The 21757-nt window shown below is 45.3% G+C and overlaps 2 protein-coding genes across 2 annotated transcripts in view; one reads left to right on the forward strand and one right to left on the reverse strand.

Annotated features, from left to right (window-relative positions):
• Positions 1 to 214: 214 nt before the first annotated feature.
• TMEM154 (transmembrane protein 154) lies at positions 215 to 8615 on the reverse strand (the record flags this gene model as incomplete). The annotated part of the gene is made up of 5 exons (XM_079534658.1): positions 215 to 336; positions 1680 to 1765; positions 2520 to 2547; positions 3632 to 3958; positions 8546 to 8615. 5 exons carry the CDS (start codon positions 8613 to 8615, stop codon positions 215 to 217), a joined length of 633 nt encoding a protein of 210 aa, XP_079390784.1.
• A 12006-nt stretch (positions 8616 to 20621) lies between these two features.
• ARFIP1 (ARF interacting protein 1) overlaps positions 20622 to 21757 on the forward strand; it is a gene marked incomplete at both ends in the record, with an annotated part of 36896 nt that continues 35760 nt past the window's right edge. The window contains one exon of the mRNA XM_079534472.1: positions 20622 to 20661. Coding sequence (XP_079390598.1) covers positions 20622 to 20661 — 40 coding nt within the window. The remainder of the gene's footprint in view (positions 20662 to 21757) is intronic.

A 21757-nucleotide genomic window follows, 5' to 3' on the forward strand; every position in this document is an offset into this window, starting at 1 on the left:
TCAGTGAGGTAAGCTGTGTCTGTGCCATCTTCTTGTCTGTCCCACACAGGTTTGCTGCTGCAGGGTTAGTTAGGGGTTTACAGATGGTCACTGATTTAAAACTCAAGGAGCATCGAACTGTTTGAGCTGGAGCCTAAGTTCTCATGCATAAAACACTCTAAAATTTAAATGTGCCTCCTAGTTGGTCTATTTATTATACAGTTTAGAAATGAGGTTATTTTGGAACAACTGGCATTGACTGTGTTTCTTCAAGAAATATAACGAATTCTAAGTACCTTGGATTTGCCACTGATTCTTTTTCTTCTTCTCTTACAGTAGGCAGACATTCACAATCAGCTGAAAAAGGATAGAAATCAAGATGATTATTACTATTCGCTGTTAGTCAATGTTTATTTCAGAATTGCGTCAACTTCTTTGTGCAGTGACTCTGGTGTATAAATCTGCTCTTCTGCGCCCTTTTATCTGTTAAGTCTCCACGTTCCAAGCAGTGTAAATATTATGTTTTAAATCCCTTTTCCCTTTGATAGCCATTATGGTAATTTGTTTGTTAGGGATACTTCAGTTTTTTGTATACATATACACGAAGTCTCTCCCTAGTAGGACTGTTTCCCATGAGGTAAGGCTTGGGGGACAATTTGTTAATCCTCCACTGCTGATGGCTGCACCCATATTTTGTAGTTCCATTTGGGGTTTAGGGAATGTTATTTAAAAACAAACACAAAATGGTTGATCCCTTCTGTCCAGAGAACTGGAAGTTATTTTACAGCACTGCTTCCCCACGTGCTGTGCTTACTGCTTTTATTCTACTAGTGTCTCTTAGAATGTGTTTTCTACTGGAGGTTACAGACTAAGAAGATCAAAACCCCATCATGTGACTGGAGTGCTATACTAACACGAAGACATGCTCCAAAGGATTCTGTGTCTTGAAAAGCAAAACAGCGTGAGGAGATCAGGTAAATGGACTGTTGGTGTAGAAGGCAAGAGACCAAGAATAAGGAAACATTCAGGTTCTAGCACTTTCTAGCTAGTGGGTATCTGTTAACGCAGATGCTTGAAAGTGTTAGCTGTGAGGAAGTAGAAGGTGCTTCTGATGAGAGGTACCGAAAGTACCAATTGCTGGCAGATTTGCTGGAGAGGGTGCAGAAGATGGGGAGCAGCAGCAAAGAGCAGCTTGCTCTTCATACGGTGGTGGTACAAGAAACCCCACCAGGAGTGGAGGGATGCAGTCATAAGATGTTTGCAGCAATTTTAAGTAAGCAGTGGTCTGAGCTACAAATAAATACTTGTATCTTCTACAACAGCATGGTGTGGAGCACAGATCTGTAGGAGCAGAAGACTGAAAGGATGGAGTGGTTCAAATAAACTACTATCTATCATTAAAATGTGAGTTTGAAAATATAAATTCTGTTTGCGCTTGTATTTACAAATGCCTACTGCAAATTCAAAACAACTATGATATTCCCTCATATGTTAAGTCTCCCACACAAACTAAAATACTCCTCTGAACAATCCTACCCTGACATTTGTGCTGCTATTTCTGTTGAAGATTCAAGAACACAACTAAAAATTCTTTAGGGAAATCAGTGACACGGATACAGTGCCTTCCATTGCTTTTCTGTGTGTGGGATTTGTGTCAGCTAAAAAGAGAGGAATGATGGAATAGAGAGGTTACCATGTACCATTTTTGCTCATGCTGTTCATCCACTTATCAAGCTCTTCCATTTCTATCTCCATAACAGAGGGTGTGTCCTCTTCAAAAATAGGGCTTGAGAGGAAGGGAAAAAAAGGCATTACATAAAAGCTTAAATCAACAAATTGATAAGGACTGTCTCATATTCCAGGCATATGTAGGCACTCTGGAAGGCCATCCTAGGTGAATGACCTGGGAAGAGGTCAACCTGAACAGTGTATGAAGGTGATGGCAGCTAGCAGACATCAACAGCTGGGCTGTGCATGGCAGGGCTCACTGGGATACCAGTGCAAAGAATGGTCCGGGGACAAGATGGTGTGGCATGGGGTGCCTGGGAGCAGAGGGTTGGCATAGCTATCCCAAACATCTCCATCCTGCAAATGACAAACTGGCAAACATGCGTTCATCTGTGTAATACATAGTAAGTGTCTTATCATCGCTGCTGCTCCAGTGATTGAGCTTTGTTGTAGCTTGAATAGCAGTGACAGTGACTTAAAAGGGAGAGATCATAGCTATCCTAATTCAGCATTTATTTAAATGTCTCTGTTTAGTGTTCTTTTTACTGATTGTTCCTGGAGTCGCATGGTTCAAGTATTATTTTAAGCAAATTATTTTTTTCTCCATTAATCCAGTTTTGTATCTTCTAGCACTGATTAGCAAGATGGAGCTTGATAGAAGTTATCACTTAAGTCATAGCTGTGCAGTTATTAACTGTCTTGTTTTGGTTTTTTTCAGCTCTTCCAAAGAGTGGGAAGATAAGCTTGAAAACAGGGGCAAACGACACAGAGCTTATACTAAATGGTGGAAAAGTGATATGCACACACTTTACCTTTTCACGTTTTCACTCCCCAGCTCATCTGGAAAAGAAGAACAGCTTGTGTTGAGTTACCTTGTTTGTGTATATTCACTGTATTATTGGATAGTCTTCAACAGGATTGTTTCTGATGAGATCTGTTTACAAAGGGTGTAACTTTCCCTTTTAGAAGAAAGATGGAACAACCCTCCCTCCTTGCCTGCAGTTTTCACAGCAACCCATTTTTAATCCTGGGCGTACTGATGAAGCTCATCATGCGCCCTGCCTGGCTGAGAGTGGGTGGATATCAGCGTGGTGATGGACACGAGTGCACAAAAGCCCAGTTCACTAGCAAGGCATGCTTATATGCTATTTTAAACCAACTAATATTTAATTAAACATGGCCTATGCATGTCAACACCAGTGCTAGTATTACTCCCTTGCTGCAGAACCTCCCAAGACTGTGGATCCGTCCACCCCTCAGCGGTGCTCAAAATCCCACCTCCGAGCAATGGGAACTGTGTGGGAGATCTTAAGATGATCTTTGGTCATGTTGGACACTAGAAAAGGGCAACAAGGTACCTGTCTGGGAGCTGAGAGTTTGCTAGGGGTGAGTGTGCGCTGAAATTGCCATGGCAAATGTCACCTTCACGAATTAATCAATTGCCTTCATGGCACATGTACCACCACTTCAGAAGGTCATTTATTAATACAGTGCCAATGTGAATGGCTTTTTATTGCTCTATGCTCCAGAACTGCTGATTTCTCTGTTGAAGGTGGCTTCCTGAAACTCTGTTTTCCTTGCTGTGGCCTGCAGGCAGTATAAGGCGGGAGTAGTGCTTGATCCACCTTGTTTGTGGTTGTTGAGCACAAAGATAAAGTTGCACAGCTGCGGCCCCATTCTGCTGTGCGTATTGTGAGGAGCTGCTGCTTGGTGCTGTGCATCCGTGGTCACCTGGCATGATCTGAGAAACAGCTACAGCTCACAATGTGGGGCTGCTGCATGCCTCTCCTTGTCTGCACAAGAGACATGGAACTAAAAACAGAGACAAGCATCCTAAATGGGGCATCCTGAGGCTTGAAATAATTTGTTAAATGTCAAGTGTGTGGTAAAGATAGTTTCCCAATGCCCAAGAAGAGAAGTTTACCTTGCTTAGACTTTTTCCGGTTATTGACTATTATAAAAATGATGACCAGTAAGACCAGCAGGGCCAGCACCACTGTGGGCACAGCATACGTTAGGACAGATGGCTCTTCCGTCTCTAGACTCCCATTACTGCTTGTGTCGCTCAGTTCAGGGCTGGGTGTACTTTCTATTTCCAGGCTGCCTTCGGTGGGCCCTGCAGAAACCAGCACTGGCTGGGGGCTGCTTGTAGGGGTAGGGGACAGGGGAGGTACAGAGGAAGGAGGTGGCACTGTAGCAGTGGGGAATGCTGCTGTTCCGTATCCTGAGCCATCCTCGTCGTTTTCAGAGCCTGCCAAACACAGGGGGACAAGTTAACATTTTGTGGGTTTCATCAACGGTATCAATGACTCAAAGCATGCAGCTTTGCTATTCATTCAAGTCTTAAGAAAGATAATCAATGAATGCGTGCATGCACCTGAATTCTTGGCCTTTGGATGCTAAGCTAGTTGGCAAGTCTGCTACAAGTTTCTACCTCTGAACCTGAATGTGGTTCTTCAGCCAACTTGCTCAGGGACGCTTTTGTTCCCCCCTGGTTTCGACAGGTTGATGTCGTGGCACAGCATTTATGCCACAAAGCAGGATGGAACAGCATGACCTCTGCAGTGACATGATTGTCTCTGCTGTTTTCAGGTGCTGGGCAGATAAAAGTTTCCGCTTGAGTTAGCAAGAGCTTCAGGTTTTTAGCTCCTCATTGCTGGCATTTCAAATCTCACAGGACTGGATTCGAAAGCACTTAGCATTTAAAATGCTTTGGTAAACACATTAATCTTCATAATGGCCCTGAGAGATGAGCAGTTATCATCTCCATTTTACAAATGAGAAATCAGAAGGACAGAATACTGTCCTTCCCAGGGACACTGAGAAAGAGAGGAAAACTGAGGTAAGAGCGCTACCTCTTGCTTCACCATTCTGTAACATCCTCTCCTGCCACGTCTGTCTCAAGAGGGAGCTGAGAATCCCCCGAGACTATGTGCCGGGAAGCCCAATTTCAAATGACTGCAATGCTCTGAGTGGGACAGCAGCAATCTATCTGCCTCTTTATGCCAGTTATCGTGCAGGCATCTGATTGTTTCATTCTCTCCTTAACACTAGGAAAGAATGTCAGTACTTACTAAATGACTTGTGATACTTAAGTAAGGCATTTGTCTGCTATGAAGGCCACCAACCTCTTTCACTGCAGCACAACAATGTGAATGTCAGCTCTTTCGTGGCAAAGGGCTTCATGTCAGTAGCCTCCCTGCTGCAATCTTCCCAATTCAGTGGAGAGCAAAGCACAGTCTCTGCATCCCTGCAGGCAGTGACTCCTTATGCACATGCTCCTGTGATCTGCTGGCTCTCATTAATCCTCTCATTACAGAAGACAGGAAGAAGAGAGTCTCTCCATTACTCTTTTTAGCAATCTGACTTCTCTCCAGAGGTAGTTCATAGTCCCAGCGTTTGCAGCTCCTCCATTTATACCACATACGTTTACCTCCATCAGTGCATGTGGCCAGAGAGCTGCCGGCTGGGCAGGCGCACCGCTGGGTGCATTCCTGCAACCTCTTATTTTCTTTCTGCTGTGGCCATCCCTCTGACACCTGTCAGCTGCCTGGGCTGGTAGATGTACAAGGACAAGCCTCTTGCTAAAAATAGTGCAGAGGGGAAAGGATGTGGGGGAAATTGTTTGTTTTTCATTTACTAGTAGAGCTAAGATGGATTTTTTTAATGTCTGAAGCATGAGGTGACTCTAAAGCAAAAGCAAACAGTCACATCTCATTAAATGCAGCACCAGGCTTTCAGCTGCAGCATATGCTGTGTTTGATTTCCAAGAGAGACATTTCCAATGTCTCCACTACTTTTTATTTGCCTATATTTGAACTGCAAAGCAGATTTCAAGCTATCTATCTCTGCATGAAATAGAATTACCTTTTCTAGTCTCTGGTTGAAGAAAATGGCAAATCACAGGAGGGAGTGACCTTCTCGCCACGTATTTTTGTTCGCTTTACATCATTCCAGGGACAAAACGCAGTCTCTTTTTTGGACAAGATTTCCTCTCACTAGGGCATTTTCTTCGAGCAATTTAACTGCATTTCAGCATCAGGGCAGCTGATTGCACAAGGTTCCTGCAAGCACCGTGCTCTCGTTTTCCTTGTTCCCCTGTAGCTGTGGCACATACCATGCTACCTTGCTGCCTGCCACTCTGGTCCCCAGTAGGGGGATGCTGTGATATCTTTGCTTCTGAGCCTGCCTTTCAGGGCATGCGAAGCGAGCTGAATGTCCCAAGCAGCTTTTGTACCAGGACCTGAGCAGCTCCGCAAACAAATAGCATTTCTGCTGTGGCTGCATTTCTTCCCCTGAGGTTTGTGTTGAGGCACTTGGAGGTGGCGATAGGAGCTGTCGACGAAGCAGGCAGGCAGACAGGTTTCTGGTTGTGGCTGGATGAGAGGCAAAATAAAACGCTTGCAGTCAGCACACTGAGTTCTGCTGGCAAGGGCCCGTTCCGCCCGCTGGGCTCTCATCGAGCTTGTGGGCTGCAATTTTTGAAGGGAGTTTTCCAAACTACACTACAGCTCCTACTCGCAGAAGAAAGAGGGCTGGGAAGGACCAGGTCTGAGTCAATGAACAGTCGGGTTTAGTAATTTGGGAATTTTTGGTTTCTCCATACTTTCCTGTAAGTTATACAAGCACAGCAGCAGGAAGACTTGGGAGAGGGAGGCAAATCCAGCAGCGACCAGGAGGCCCTGCAGAGTAAGGATCCCTTCCACTTGCAGCACCACCCCCAACCTCTGCCCCTCCTGGCAGTGCACTCCCACGGCTCCATGCCATGCGCGTGGCGGCTTGGCTGTGCCTGACTCACCTCTCGTCCTGTGCTGATCTGAGCGCAGCCGCTCCCTGCCGTGCCCAGGGCCTGCCCAGACTGCATGCTACAGCAGGTTGCTACTGGCGCTGCCGCAGGCCCTGCAAGGCACCGTGAGTATCTCAAGGCGGCTGCTCTGTCAGCTGCAGGCAAGAGTCCATTAGAGAGGGGTGCTTGGAAAGTGCTGTCTGGGAAGTTCCTGGAGCAGGATGCCAGTGTTCGAGCTCCTAACTAGGCAATAGAAAGCTGTGCTCCCACTGCACCTAAAAGTTCTTTTAATGGCCAGTGTTGTGTGTTCGGTCCTGTGCTTGGAGCCATACCGTGAGCTTGCAGCCTCATCCATCGCCTTGAAAGCTACAGCTTTTCCAGAGCAAACTGTGCCTTTAGTTACAGTTTGATCCCATGCCCTTCCAGCTCCACACTAGTGACATGCAACTTTGCCACATCCAGATACATGGGTGTGTACCTCTCAGTGCTCCCTGCTCTCAGCAGAGCTCTGAAATTAATGATTCAACAGCTCTAGGAGCTCAGCAGCAATCATGAAGTCTCTCAAGACATTACAGCCAGGGGTAACTCACTGAAATTTAACATACATGACCCCCTGCATGTAGCCAGCACTGGGACCTGGGCATACTCACTGTGCTACCACCCCTCAGGATCTGCAGGGTGGCCAGGACAAAGCTGTCTGTGCAACACAATCCAAATGGCAAGGCAAGAGATTTACAAGGCTCCAATGCGGTGTGAGAACAGAGTTTATAAGGCTGCCATCTGTCTGTGCTGCAGGGTCTAATCATGCTCTCATTGCCTGCTGTGGAAGTGCTTTCCAGATAGCACAGGTGAGACTGCAGGGATCCCAGAGCTTCTGAGCCATGTCTGGAGCTGGAGGAATCAGGAGGAAAACTTCCAGAAAGCTGCTGCTCTGTTGATCTGTGAGCAGAAAATGGTGACCGCACAGGATGTCTTGGGAGGGCCGGCCACAGCAGATTTCACCCAGCCCAGCTGTGGCTTGTATAAGTCCCTATAGAAACCCAGATCCCTCCGGGTCTGTTCCTCCTACCTCTCTGCTTCGTTGAGACCTCTGCTCTGCTCTGTTCCTCATGGGATTTTTCTTCCCATGGATGCTTTGATCATAAGGCACGTGCAAAGCCTGCAGCACGTTTTCCTGACATGCCTGCAGCACGGCGGGGCTGCCTTTAACGCGGGCAAGACCAAACCATTTTGTAACAACTCTTACTTCATTCTTATAGCTAAGCACGATCGCTAACCGCGATAAGATCTGCAGCACGCCTGGAACCTGCAGCCCGATTATACAGCCTAGAATAGTACTGACTTTCAGGAAAAAAAAAATGAACAACCAAAGCACAATCCACATATTTCTCCCTGCCCGCAGCTTTAACACAATCCCAATCCACAACAAGGCATCAGGCAGCGGCTGGTGTGATACCGGGAGGTACTTTGGCCCCACTGGGGGCGGGCTGTCCCCACAGAGCAGCCCTGCACCTCAAGCTGTGAGCTGCACGCCCATTGCAGGAGCCCCCAGCACTCAGCCGCCCTGCCCTCTGAGCTTCTGAGCGCTCAGCAAGGCAGACCGCCAAATATTTATCTCAGCATTGGCTGTTCTTTTGAGTTTCGGATCATCAGTGCTGCAGAAATCAGCAGCTGGCTTTTGAATGGAAGGAGAGCTTGAGCTTGGTCTTCAGCTTTGCTATTGCATACAGTGAAGAGTATGGGTGTGGGATTGGCAAGGTACAAGAAATGGTTAGCATTAGACCCAAAAGGGGCGATGGGATACACTGGAGACAGCAGTTCCCACAAACCTAGCCTGACATTTCGGATTAAATCTCCATCACACAGCCTTACATCTGAGGAGGTGCAATAAAAAGACACCGCCAGGAAGGAACGAGGCAAGCGGAGGTGGCATGCGGCTGCTGGCAGCAGCAAGCAAGCTCCCGCCGGTCCCCTCTCCCCGAGACAAGCTGCCAGCCGACACCCCCTATGACCCATCCAGTTCCCAGGGTCCCCATGCCAGGGGCCACTCACCGTCTTGGGCTGAGCCCTGCCGGACCAGGAGCAAGGTGCTGAGCAGAGGCACCCAGCCGGGCACCCGCATGCTGCCTCGGCCTGCGCGGCTTTCTGCAGGCTTCGGCAGAGCATTTACATTTCCTGTTTCCTGCCCCCGGTGCCTCTGAGTTGTGCTTCTTAGGGAGATGGGCTCCGTTTGATTGTTTTTAGGAAGTGATGTAATGCCGTCCGGGCCTGTCAAGCAGGCAGGGATTGCAAAAGCGAGAAGAGGCTGCTCCTCCAGCTGAGGCACCTGTGTGTGGGCTTCCCACCCTCTCTGCTTCTGCCTGCTGGGACAGCCCTGACACCATCCACTGCCCTCAACACAGCGGGGCCAAGTGGCATCTACACCCTGCATGGTCTAGGCACAAACACCACACGTCTGTGTTAGGCTGGGTAGCTTCAGGTTGTCTTCGGGGGTGACCGAGCCAGTGCATCACAGTAACACCTCACTGTTTCCATCGAACGCAGTACTCATTTGCCATCCCAAATGGCAGCCCCCAAAGCTGAGCTGGCTCTAAGAAATGGGTGAAAAAATGCTGGCCCACCTAGCATCCAGTATTTTGGAATAATTTTGGCAAAGAGAAGCATAAAAGCTTCTTGTTCAGAGCAGGTGGCTCTGAGGGCAGTAGGCGACAAAGGGACAGAGGAACCTCAGCCACACCTGCCCCCATGCAGAAGGGTGTTTTTGGATCATAGGTTTGTTTGCTCCATTGCAAAATCAGCTGTGAGATCTAAAATTCACCTGTCTGCATCCAGCAGAGTCCTCAGCCCAGGTTTTGCTCTGGAGCATCCCAAATTTGAGCCAGTTTAGATGCTTGCCAAAACACTTTCCAGTATTGAACTGAGGAAGAAGAGATGCATGCTGCTCCCCCAGACATCAGTCTCTGTCAAAATTTAGTTTCTGGTGAATTACTGGAAGTTGGCAATGGTGAATCTTTCTATTCAAGCTGGTGGAAGAAGCTGAAGTGACTAATTGCTGCTCCGGTTCTGCAGCTAATAACTTTTCTTAACACATTGATGCTTTTGTAGGTCATCAGTTATGGTTTCTTAGCTCAAGTATCAAAGAAATAGGTCAGCAATTCATTTAATGGCCAGCTTGTTAATAGATTTAAAACGCTTGAATGACTGAGCTAACTAACAATTGGAACTGGTCACGTATTATTGCCAGTGTACCTTTATGCACTGCTTAAGACAGAGAGGGAAAAAAAGCAAGCTACAGCACTGCAGCTGCAAGAAGATAAAGAGGAGTTCTGACAGCACCAAGTGGCTGATAACCATTTCTGAGAGACTTTCTTCAGTACCTGCTAATCCTTCCCAGACAGATGCTTCTGAGGTGAGGATTGTGCATGCATTTAAGATTTTCTTGTTAAAAGGTTGCACAAGTTCCAAGCGTTAGTAATAGTGAGTAATTGATTTGGTTGCTTTCAATTATTGCTCATCCACATCGCAGCAGTGCCTGGCATTCCTAGTCCAGGGCTAGATCTTTTCCACACAAAAAATATAAGCAGACAAAAACCTCTTCCCAAAGAGCCGACTGATTTAATGTACAAAGGATGCATTATACCCCTTTCATTTCTTCCCTCTCTTTCCCCAGTTTGCCACTCTCAGTCTTCCTAATGCCAAGTGGGCTGCAAACATTTTTCTCTCCGCTTACCATGTGCTGCAGATCTGTCTGTGTACATTCTGTAGGTGTAGCCCAGCTCAATCATCCCTTACTAAAACATGAGATAGACGGGAAGGGAGAAGAGGAAAGGGCTTATTTACTGCTCTTTTTTCCCCTCATATTTCTACTACACGAGACAATATCCTTTCCTCTTTTCCCTTGAAGTCTTTCCAGATAGGTTATAGCATTTCCCACTTGGATTTCCAGCAATCATTTTTGACACACGTTCAGTTGAAAACTTACGGCTGCCCCTCGAGAGCAAGATAACCACCCACTGGTGTGTACCTAATTAATGATTTATAAGGCAAATTATAATTCAGAAAACATGACTTCATGCCACATAACATTTTAATTAAGACTTCAGAGCAATACAAAGGCAACTTGGCATGCATTTAACTATTTCAATGCATGAAATGCAGCTGCTCCTGCAGAGCCAGTCCCAAGCAGGAGTGCTCCTAGCAGCCACTTGCTCAATTTCAGCTTTTTTTTTTGAGCCCTTTTTGTACCTTGTTAGCATGTTTTTTTGACTGCATTAGTGAATACAAAAAGAGGGAGTCCAAATTCAACCTGCTTTGAAATTGGAGATCTCACTACCTTCAGCTGCACAAGAGCAGTGACCACCTCATGGAAAAACAAACGTGTGCATTTGGAAACCAGGGTGGCTGCAGCCACATAGGGTCACTGTGAGAGAGTCAAGTGGTGCCTGGTGATTTTATAGCCTTTTCTGTACTGAGTGGAATCTACGATCCACCCTAGCAAAAAGAAATGAGAGACAAATGTAAGCTTCCTGTGTGCTTTCAGTGGATGTCACCCAGCTGGAAACATCTGTGCATGTTTTAGGTACTGTTGGCTGTCGGGCTGTTAGCTAATCCCTTTTTAATCTGCGAAATGTTTGTATCGTGGAGATTCCAGGGACACCAGTGTCACAACTTAAGAAAAACAGCAGTGTTTTGCAATACTGCGGCCACCTGACTCACCCTCTTTTTGTTCCTTTTTCTACAAGAGCCCCAAGAACACCACAGCAGCTGAACCTTTGAGAGCAGTGGAGCATGTTGCTGGTTGGTGATAGAGCTGAACTTAAAAATTTGTGCTGGTGCAGCGTGTCTGCTGCAGAAGTCAGCAGCTGATGGGCCTGCTCTGAAGCGCAGACAGGGCCAGTGCCAGTCAAGTTCTGCCAGTCTGCTAGTTAGCATCTTATTCCTGCCCCTGAGAGCTGTTGGGAAATGACAGATAACATTTTCCCACAGGTCACCATGAAAGAAAGGGAAATTGCACTGCGTTGCAATTTGCTATGGCATTAAAAGCCATGCAAAAGGCCCCCAGGAGACAGAAAGGTGAGCAAAGCCCATGGCAGCTCCCAGAGCCCTCCTCAATGCTTGCTGCACCCATGCTTCTGCAGGCTGCAGGGATAGGTGGAAGCTGCTGAAATAAAGTTGCCAGAATCACGCATGTGGGTCACGCATGTGGGTCTGCGCAGCAAGTAAAGCTCTCTGTCCAGCAACAATCCTCAGATCGTGGGCAAGTTGTCTTTTATTTCAGAGATTCTCAGGAAGGAAATTTACAGTTTTCTAAGATCAGTGCCACCAGTGAATGCTAGAACAGTGCTTAAAAAATGAGATACAGGCCCTAACTGAAACGGCACAGCTGAAATTAGAGGGTAATAAAAGTATAAAACCCAGTATGTGACATTTTTACAACCTCTCTGAATAACTGCTTGTGTACATTTCTGCCCAGTTTTATTGCCTTTTTCTTTATTTTTCACCTCTACACATCACAAACCATAAAATTGTGGCTAAAATATTTTGGAGACTTCAACAGGAGCTGAAAGAAAATATACAATTATAGTTGAGCAGATGCAGATGTTTGTTTCTAAGTTCCTTTTCAACAGAATGAAAGCTTCCAAGGAGGACAGATAGCATCTCCAAATTCACCTGGAGTTAGCACAGAAAGATAACTGCTAGCAGATGCTCTGTGACGTCTCAGAGAAAAAATCCCAGCCTGCACACTGCAATGCCAGGAATCGATTTTCAGGCACTTCTATTAATTCCAACAGTACAGCCCTGTGACAGAAATGTAGAGGTTATTCAACTCCCGCATTTGGTCAAATGGCCAGAAGCAGGGTGTGACTGAAAGAAAGTGCACTGCTTTTAAAAGGGTCTGGGTTTTTTTCTTGATCCTTTCTGTATTAATAATGGCTTTGATTACTTGCAGAGCAGCACAGGGGAGTGCTAGTCAAAGGCTTTCCCCATTCTTTGGAAACTGTCATGTGAATGTCATTCTGCAGTGCTGAGCTGGAGTTTGAGACCAAAGGACACAGATACAATTTTTCTGTTGGGTTGCCACATATCCCAAACTCACACTCTAAGTGCACGTATTGTAAGCAATCCCGGATTAGTTTAAGCAGCAGGAGGTCCAAGGGGGCATGGCAACTGTGCTGAAGGAGAGGACTCCCTTCTGCTCCCCATCAGGGTTTGGGAAGACATCCGGTCAGAAAGAGGCTGGTTTGGAGGCCTCGCAGTGGGATGGGGACAGTGCTCGAGTGTTGCTGCAGCAGCAGATCTGGCTATAACTTCAAGTGTTGGGAATAAAGTCTTTCTGTAAGAAACTATATTGGCACAGGGGAGACCAAGGGAGAGATGCTGGAGTGGGGACGTGCTTTCAGCAACTCAAACGGGGGAAGAGGCAGGAGGGCGCTGAATTATCTCTGCACGGCATGTCGGCCTTACAGAGGTGCCTAGTAATTAGCTGCCACTTTCAAGGCAATGCTTGATTAAGTTTTATCTTGAAAAAACATGCAGTTCTTTATAGAAATGAATACATTTCTTTTAGACTGGTAATAAAAAGAGAAGCTGATGAAAGGGAGGATTGAAAAACAACTGCAAAACTGCCTCAGGTATAGTCATCAGTGCATTCAGCAAAATGAAGGGTGGAGAAACGAGATAGTTAAGGAAAAGCAGAGTATGTTTTTAAAACCCTTGTTTTTATTTCTAGGGTGCTTCAGACTGACAGCATGTTATCTTCTCAGTCGTGAAAGAAGCATAAGAAAAGAAGAAAATCACAATTGTGTGCAGTAGTATTCTACCATAAAAAATGCAACAGCACACCCAAACTGTAACATGAGCTGTAAGAATTTTCCAGCCACTCCTTAAATCTGAAGATGAACTTTGATGTCCTAAAATAATGCTGCTTAAATGTTGCTTGAGACTTCTTAGGCTGGAGCAGCTGACATTTGATCCTCCCATCTAAGTCCCTCTCTGTATCTTTGAAGCAAGATATTCTCTACATTTTCCTTTGCTTATTTTCACTGTAATTACTGACCTTCACTTCTCAAATAGCTAATATAGGGTCCAGACTATAAAGGAACATTAAAGAACGATTTTTTTAAAATCTGTTCTCATATCTAAGGATGCAAATAAGTGCTAACTATATTCAGAAGTATAGGTATCTGATCTGTGAGAAGTTTGGTTCTCAGAGACTCCGCAAAAATACATGTTCCTAGCAGGCCACTAAATGCCTTTACCGGATCCAGTTCCACAGCCCAATTCTGTGCCGGAGCAATCTTCTACAATCATGGAGGCAGCCTCCGGCCTTGCTTTAGATCAGCTCTGCAGGATGTGGGCATGTATTTGAGAACCCAAACACTCCTGCTGGAGTCAAAGGCAGTGTCTATCACAGAAGCAGACACATAATGTTTAAGAAGAGTGTGAAATTCCACAAAAAGGGATTGAATTTGTGTACACAAAGCAGAGGCAAAATGCAGGCTGTCAGTCTGTCTGTCAGCCTACATTCCAACCATGTTGTTCTTTGACATTAGAACTTCACACATAAAAGTGTTGGGATTCCTGAGTTTACCAAAACACAGGTAGCTGTCTATATCCTCTTCTTGCTCAAGTCTGGGATGAGAAAAATCCTTCCCAAAGCACTGGGTTGGCTGCAGTGTGCATGTGCACCTTTCCATCCTATATGCAGTGCTCTGAAGGCTGATACAGCACAGAACTGCAGTTTTTGTGCTAATGTGTACCCATGTATGAGGGAAGCAACATTAAAATTCTTCAAGAAGGAACCCCCCTTTAGTAGGGGGTGAGACTCTATGATCTCTAGAGGACCCTTCCAACCACAGAAGTTCTGTGATTCTATGTACCTTGCCCTAGGAGCTGGCGTCCTAGCAAGATGCTGGCTGATGACATAGCTGTACCTCTCTGATGCTGGCTGGGGCATGAGGGTTGGCCCACAGAGTGAAGCATGGCCTTCCAGCTGTACAGGCATCGTAATACACAGGGAAATGACAGCAGAGCTCCCACAAAGGAAGTGGCTCAAAAGGATCATGCTGCTTCTGTGCTGAGTGCACCAGTGCAAGCCTCCGAGATGAGGTGAAAGGATGAAGAAGTCCTAAGGAAGTTTCAAATTCATAAAGCTTCCTAATCTCTATTCTGAATAATCCCTTAGGAAGATTATATTCTTTTAAATTTCATATAATCTTATTGCCCAAGATGATATCTGTCTTCCTTGTACTAGCACTCAAGAGATTGTTGCTAGGAATGCAGCATTTAAATGGGAATGCAGGTTTGAAACTGCACTTGTGAGTCACAGCTAGGTACAGACCGTGGTAGAGGAATCATTAGGCAATGACTGAGCTCTTTTACTCCCCCAGAACCTCTGGTTGCTATTAAACCATCAATATTTGAGATGCAGTTTCAGGCTGGTTTCGAAGCTACGAGGACAGCCAGCTTGCCCAGCACAACTGCAAGCAGTGGTGGCCAAGAGACTGTCACTCTATCAGTTTCTGATGGATCTTCGAAGGCGCAGCATGGCTCTGGGGCAGGACGGGTAGCCCCCTGTGGGAACGCCCCTCGCCCTCACCGTGTTGGCTTTACCCTCTGCAGCTCCACTGTACTGGGTCTGATCTGCCCACTTCCACTTCCCACAAGGCTGCAGCACAGTCACGTGGCCAAACTCAGGAGCTGATGAAAGCCACACCAGTTTTCAAGCCCATCCAACTCTTCTTGCACAGAGCTACACTGAAATAGCTCTCCTACGCAGGAAACTTGCTTCAGTTCTGCTCTGTCTCTAGGCAAATTTCTCTTTGCTTACTGAACATAGACGAGCCCTGGGCAGTACTGTGACATACAGTTTACATAGATGATTAGCTCTGGGGGGAGGAAAAAAATAAAAAGAAACTTGTGTCAATTAGTTTTGAAGTGGAGCAGAGGAGTAGGTGGTCATTTCTCGCCATCCTAAATCGAGACAACCCTTGTTGTTTATCTGTTTTATCTTTTCTTGTCGCTAATTTGCATATGGATGATGTAGACTTTGGGAGGACTTTGAATATTAATTTTGAATAAAAAGCTCTGCTCAGCCTGAGTAATGAGTTCTCTTTGATCTTCTGCAAGGGAATTTTAATGGACCAAGACCTTGCCTTTTGACACCTTTTTGTGATCTACCTGATTTCCCCTGAGAGTCCCAGGCCAAATGGACAGGCTACAAAGCCAAACAGGGCACAAGGATCTAGAAACTCATAAAGAACTGGTGCAACAGAGTTAAAAAAAACAAACAAACAAACAAAAAGCCAGTTCAGATAAAAACATTGATAGCTAATGTCTGAGCTGCTTGTGTCAGTCTAATTTATTATTTTTTTTGGCAAAACTGTAACACCGTTAGCTATGTGAATAGCAAAATCATTCTTCATGCAGGTTTTGTTCATGAGTTTAATTTTTTACAAATGTAAAAAATGAATTATACCCTCACACCAAAAATTGGAGGAAAAAAAAATGAAGAAAAAGTAGATGTAGGGAAAATAACTTCTTTGATTAACACATAATCTTTGAACCAAGTATCATGAAAACACACCAAGTGAAAATATGAAATAGAACGTTAAGAACTGGAGAACTGGAGAACTGGTTCTCTCCAGAAAGAGTTAAATATTTGGTTTTAGAGAAGAGAAATGGATGTCAAATCATTGAAAGGAAGAAAAAGGGGACTGAAATGCTGTTAAACTTCAGACGAAGCCAGTAAACAAGAAGGGAGGAAAGATCTAAAAAACTGAATTAGGAAGAGTGATACTTAGAAATGGAAATATAAAAGTGGCTCGTGGCAAGAATCCTACGTAGGTATATAAGGGTTAGAGATGAAAAAGAAATGGAAGAGTTCAGATGAAGATATTAAATGTCAAACTGAGACTCTCAGAAGTGTAGATCAGAAGGGACCACTAATAGAAGCAAAAAATGGAGACACTTGAAAGCAGAGGAATATGTGTTTTATTACCAATTCTCTCAGACATCCAAGGACTGCTGCAAAAATCACAGCTCACCTGGCCTCTATTTCTTCATCTGTAAAATGAAGCTACAATTCATCTGGATTAGTTTAGAACCGTAGACTCGTGAAATCCTTAGATTTGGAAGGGACCTCTGAAGGCCATCTAGTCCAGCTCCCCCGCAATGAACAGGAACATCCATAGCTAGACCAAGTTGTCTATTTCTATAACTATTTCTAAAGCTTTTAGGAGAGCTGGATGAAAATACTAGCAAATCAGGGGAGAAAAAAAAAATACAGACATGCTGAAAATTCTGCACTAAATGAAGCAAGAATTTGGGAAGGCGCCTAAATACAGCAACACAGAAATTAGGGCCTGAGATCACGAGTACAAATACCAAGAGAGTGACAGCAGCTGATACATGAGGTGCTTCAAAAATACCGCCTGCAAGAGGCAATATCAGGAAAGGGCTCAGATTTGACTGATTTCCCTCAGCGTTCGTCAGGAACAAGACTAAGAATGTGAGCAGATGGGATGTTGTGAAAGCACCGGTAGACATGGCTTTCAAGGGAAACGCTGAGAAGTATAGCATGGCATTTTAAAAACTGTGGGAAATTATCTTTTCACTGAAGCAGGCTGAGAAGTCAGGATGGCACTCGTTCACTTGATTGACTGCTGAAATTTGTAATTCAGCTCTTCTGTAGCTCTCAGTGAGCAGAGGTGACACCGTTGTAAAAAAGCTGTCAGGGCACTGCTTGTTTCACTGCCCCATCCTCACACCAAAGTGGCTTTAGGTAAAGGCCACAGTCACAGCTGTAAGAAAGAGAACGTATCTCAGGAGAGTGGGCTGGCCTAGAAAGAATGGCAATGAACTACACAAAAACCATAATCTGTATGAAGCTGTAGAAGAACAGTGTACAGAACCGGGCTGCCAGGCACTGGGCTATTCTCTTCTCAGCTGTGGTAATGATTTTTCTATTGTTAATGAAGGGATCAATGAAAAATAGGCTGTTGCTCCTCAGATAGCAAATATTTCATGGACAGTTGGACTGGATGATCTTGGAGGTCTTTTCCAATCTTGGTGATTTTATAATTTCAATTAGAAGAGATTTCTTTGCTCGTGTACTGATGAATTTTGGTTCAGTTTTTCAAGAAAGGAAACTGCAAAGTGGGCATATTAAGATACTATTAAGATGCATATTAAGATGCAAATACTGATTTCCTTCTTTAAATACAAAAGATTAGCTCCGGCAGCAGCACCATTCAGTTCCCAACAAGAACTTTGCCAAGTCCTCCTTTAGTGACTATCTCCTAAAATTGTAAGAATTAGTAATAAATACATGGAAAAAAAAATCCGAAATAATGAAATATTTCTTAAAAATTTCAAAAACACACCCAATTTTCTCATTACTTACCTCAGGAGTGACTCAGTGGATGGTTTTGATTATATCAAATATAGTTCCCTTTTTTTTTTCCCCTTTTTTTCTCTTAATATTTTGGCCTTGTTTTAAAGTTACTTATATTCTTATAGTTTCATATTTGCAGTTCATATCGCAAGAAGGAACTTTGGGTTTCTGCAAGTTATTCTTTCCCACAGCACAGTAATATTACCTAACTATAGCATGACGTAGAAAAGTGTTCAGGAAAAAGTTGTCTGAAAAGAACATCTGAAGTTTTCGAGAACCTGCTTTTTGTAGAAAAGGCTCTTAGTTCTAAGTGTTGTGCTGTCTAAAACAATATTCCACCTCACTCTCTAATAGATACAACTGCAGCCGTATGAAGCTAGTAGTATCTTGAAGGTTTATTCAGGCAATGTTGAAAAATCTCTCACTCAGAACTGTATGCTCATTCTAAAACTACCAACATCTACATAGCTTACCACTTCCCTTTTCACTGTTAGCATGCAGGACGTAAGGAGTCTGTGCTTCCCCTGTTAACAAACGCCTGCAATGGCAACAAGCTTCAAAATCGATTTCACATACACTGTTCGGGGATAAATGTGACTACAGTCTCAGTATCTATCAAGGGATATTTGGTCTCCTAAATAATTTTGAAACTGTGGTGTTCAGATACAAAGGGCTTTGATAAAGAAATGACTGTAGTGACTGCATTTGAGCTTGCTGTCTTAAAATGAAATAGGAGGCAGGAGAAAGTCACAGGCTTTGTAAAGATTTGTAATCCTGATGAGTTGTACATTGTTTAAAACAAGCTCCACAATTTACCTTCAAAGTTCAGACCGAGTTACTAAATTCTTCCTGTTGTTTTCCCCTGTGAGTGTTGCAGCACTCTGATTACTTTCCTCCATCATCCGCTAATGATGGTATCTCCAACCTCTTGACTTACTAATCCTCACCGAGCTATGGCTGCAGCTCTTGTAAACTGAACCCACTTATTGAGATCGCATCAGGCTCTCTCATACAGATCAGCACTTCACACTGAGTGCTCTCAGAAGGAAACAGAGAGCCTCCTTATCTGCACTATGAGAGGTCTGCACAGAGTTGAATAGTAAAGGACATTCAAAACTACTAAAGGGAAACAATTCATAGAATCACAGAATGGCTCAAGTTGGAAGGGACATCAAAGCCCACCCAGTCTCACACCCCTGTCATGGGCAGGGCTGTCCTTCACCAGCTCAGGCTGCCCAGGGCCCCATCCAGACTGGCCTTGATTGTCTGGGCATCCCTAAACTTTTCCTTAAATTTGCCTTTAGCAGGAGAAAGATACAGATTGAGATTTTTGGCTACAGATTACATTGCTTGAAACACACACATGAAGAGATCTAAGTGCAATGTGATTTAGTCATCTTCAAACTTCGTTAATGCCAACAGCACCTGTGTTAATGGTACCTTCAACAGTCAACTGAGTTGGTGCACCGAACCGTATAGAAGGGCCTCCAAGTTATGTAGGGCTGCACAAGTATGAAGACTAGCTTAGGTGTTTGGTTTTGTTATCAAGTATAGTAAACACAGTGACAGTTTAATACATCTTGAATGCAGATACTGCAGAAGCTGACTTTTTTTGCCTGTTATTGACTGTAGTAATATATGGAGCTGTATAGAAGGGCCCGTATCAAATATAAGTATCAGAAAGGCTGAGAGGGAGAAGAACGGCTTTCCTCAGTGACCAGTTCAAAGCACAAGTAGGGCTGTATTTGTGTTTTGATGCGTTGATAAATGCTTGTGCCACTGGTGTGTGTCCACACGTGAGCAGCTTTAAGAAAGAAAAGCTGCTAAATTTCTGTTGTTCGTCGCTCAAAAATAAATCAGGCTAGAATTCTTGAACAGAGACAAGAAAATTTGGTTTAAAAAAGCCCTTAGTTCTCAGAAGTCAGGCATTTATTTTTTGTGTTACTCACTGTCTTTAAGTATCTAAAGCATCACGCTCACTTATTGCTGTTACACTGTCGGTGACACCAAAGGCACGGGTGAAATTAGCGAGGCGAGGAAGCGCTAATCTCTTTCTAAGAACGAATTCTCAGTAGCACCAGCTTACTCTTAGGGCACCCAGCAACTCAAGGAATTGCTTCTGCCCCTGCTGTACCTTCTACAGTTACCACATTAAAGATTCAAGCAATTTCTTCATCACCCCGCCCTCACCCTCCCCACCAAAGCTTATGGCTTTTGGTCGAAAACTTCAGCTCACGGTGCTTTTTCATCATTTTAAATCATTCCCTCCCGCCGTTGCTACGGCGATAGCGTGGCTCGTGAGCGACCATAGACACGCCCGCCGCGGCCTAGAAAGGCGCTGCTCGCGGCCTGTCTCCCTCCGGGCCGCCGTATTTCCGGCCAAGCGCTTCCGGTTGCTGCTGGTCCCGGAGGAGGAGGAGGAATACAGTCGCAGCGGGGGCTGCGCCGCCCAGCCCAGCGCGGCCTCCTCCGCCCTCCGCCCCGTGACGCCCCCGGGGTGGCAGCGGCTACGCCGGCGGCAGGTGAGGGCCGGGCCGGGGCTGTGGCAGGCGTTGGGTCCCGGTTTGGGGTAGGGCCGAGCCGCGCCCGCCGGCCGACGCATCGCATTGCGGTCCCTGCGGGAGGGCGGCCGGGCCTGAGGCCTCTTCCTGGTTACTCCGAAAGGCCCCGGTGTGTGGCGCGGGTCCGGAGCTAGCTGCGGGCGGGCTGCCTGCCTCCCTCCCTTCCTCCACAATGCTGGCCGGGCACCGTGCGGGGCCGTGCCCAGGAAGAGGTGGAGTTGAGGAGGGAGCTGGGAGCTCGTTCGCTGGTGGAGGGAAAGACTCCTGGGTGCTGCGTCCGTGTCGTGCCCCTCGGACGTGTTCTGTGCCCAGGCAGTTGGGGCTGTAAGTGTGCCTGTATGTCTCTTGCAGCTGGCTGCCTGTTCTCAAGTCACTGGTAAAATGTGGAAGCTGTGTGGTGTCGTCTGATAAATGGGTATTGTGCTGGGGGTTGTGTGCAAACAATATGTAGTTCTGGTGTTGCTTGGGTTATGTCTCTGAGGTTCTGTTTTTGCCTCAGGCCATCTCACAGCCTTCCTTCTTGCCTTCTCTGACCTCGGTGCGTGGTCAGTATCTGACATTTTTTTTCTGTGCTTGGTGGGACTGCTAACAAGGATCTGTTATCAGCTTTTTCTCTGTATAAAACAGAAATGTTCTTCTGCTATGCTGGGAACTGTGTTGTGTGGTCAGAGCAACTCCAAACTGAGCAGTTGTCTGATTCACGTGTATGTCTCTTTGTATGTGTGTGTGTACACAACTAGAATGTGAGGCATTGATTAGGTACAGAGGAATGTTAGGTGGGAAGAATGATGCTGAGACATTATGTTAATCTCAGGGTTCTCTATGTTTTGGTAGAAGTTCAGACCATTATAGGAACCCATGGCTTAGGTGATCGGGAGTGGAGCATGGCTTGACCTGGAGCTGGCAGTGTGTTAGCTGCTTGCAGTACTCAGTCTGCATCTCCACAGTGTTCTATAACTCTCAGATATGACTAGCTTTTGTAGGAGGAGCAGAAGTGGAACTGCAAGAGTGCAAAGAGGAAACTATATTGTGGTTGCAGCAGAAAGTGTTTACTGCATTCTTAATTCCTTAAAAGAAGCAAAACTAAGAATTAGTGGTGATGTTCTTAGTTATAAGTCGAAAGTAAGGAAACATGCTTGACTTCGTTATTTTCTATCTGTCTTTGCATTTTCTGTAGTGTTTCAGCAACTTTTATTTCACCAGATGTGGAACCAGTAATAAGACGGTAAGTGCAATAAACTTTAACGGGACAGAAGACTTTCATCTTATTGGCAATTCATTTATTAATAAATAAATGTAAGTGAAGGA

This window comes from Tetrao urogallus (assembly GCF_951394365.1).
Source record: "Tetrao urogallus genome assembly, chromosome: 4".
Lineage (NCBI taxonomy): Eukaryota > Metazoa > Chordata > Aves > Galliformes > Phasianidae > Tetrao > Tetrao urogallus.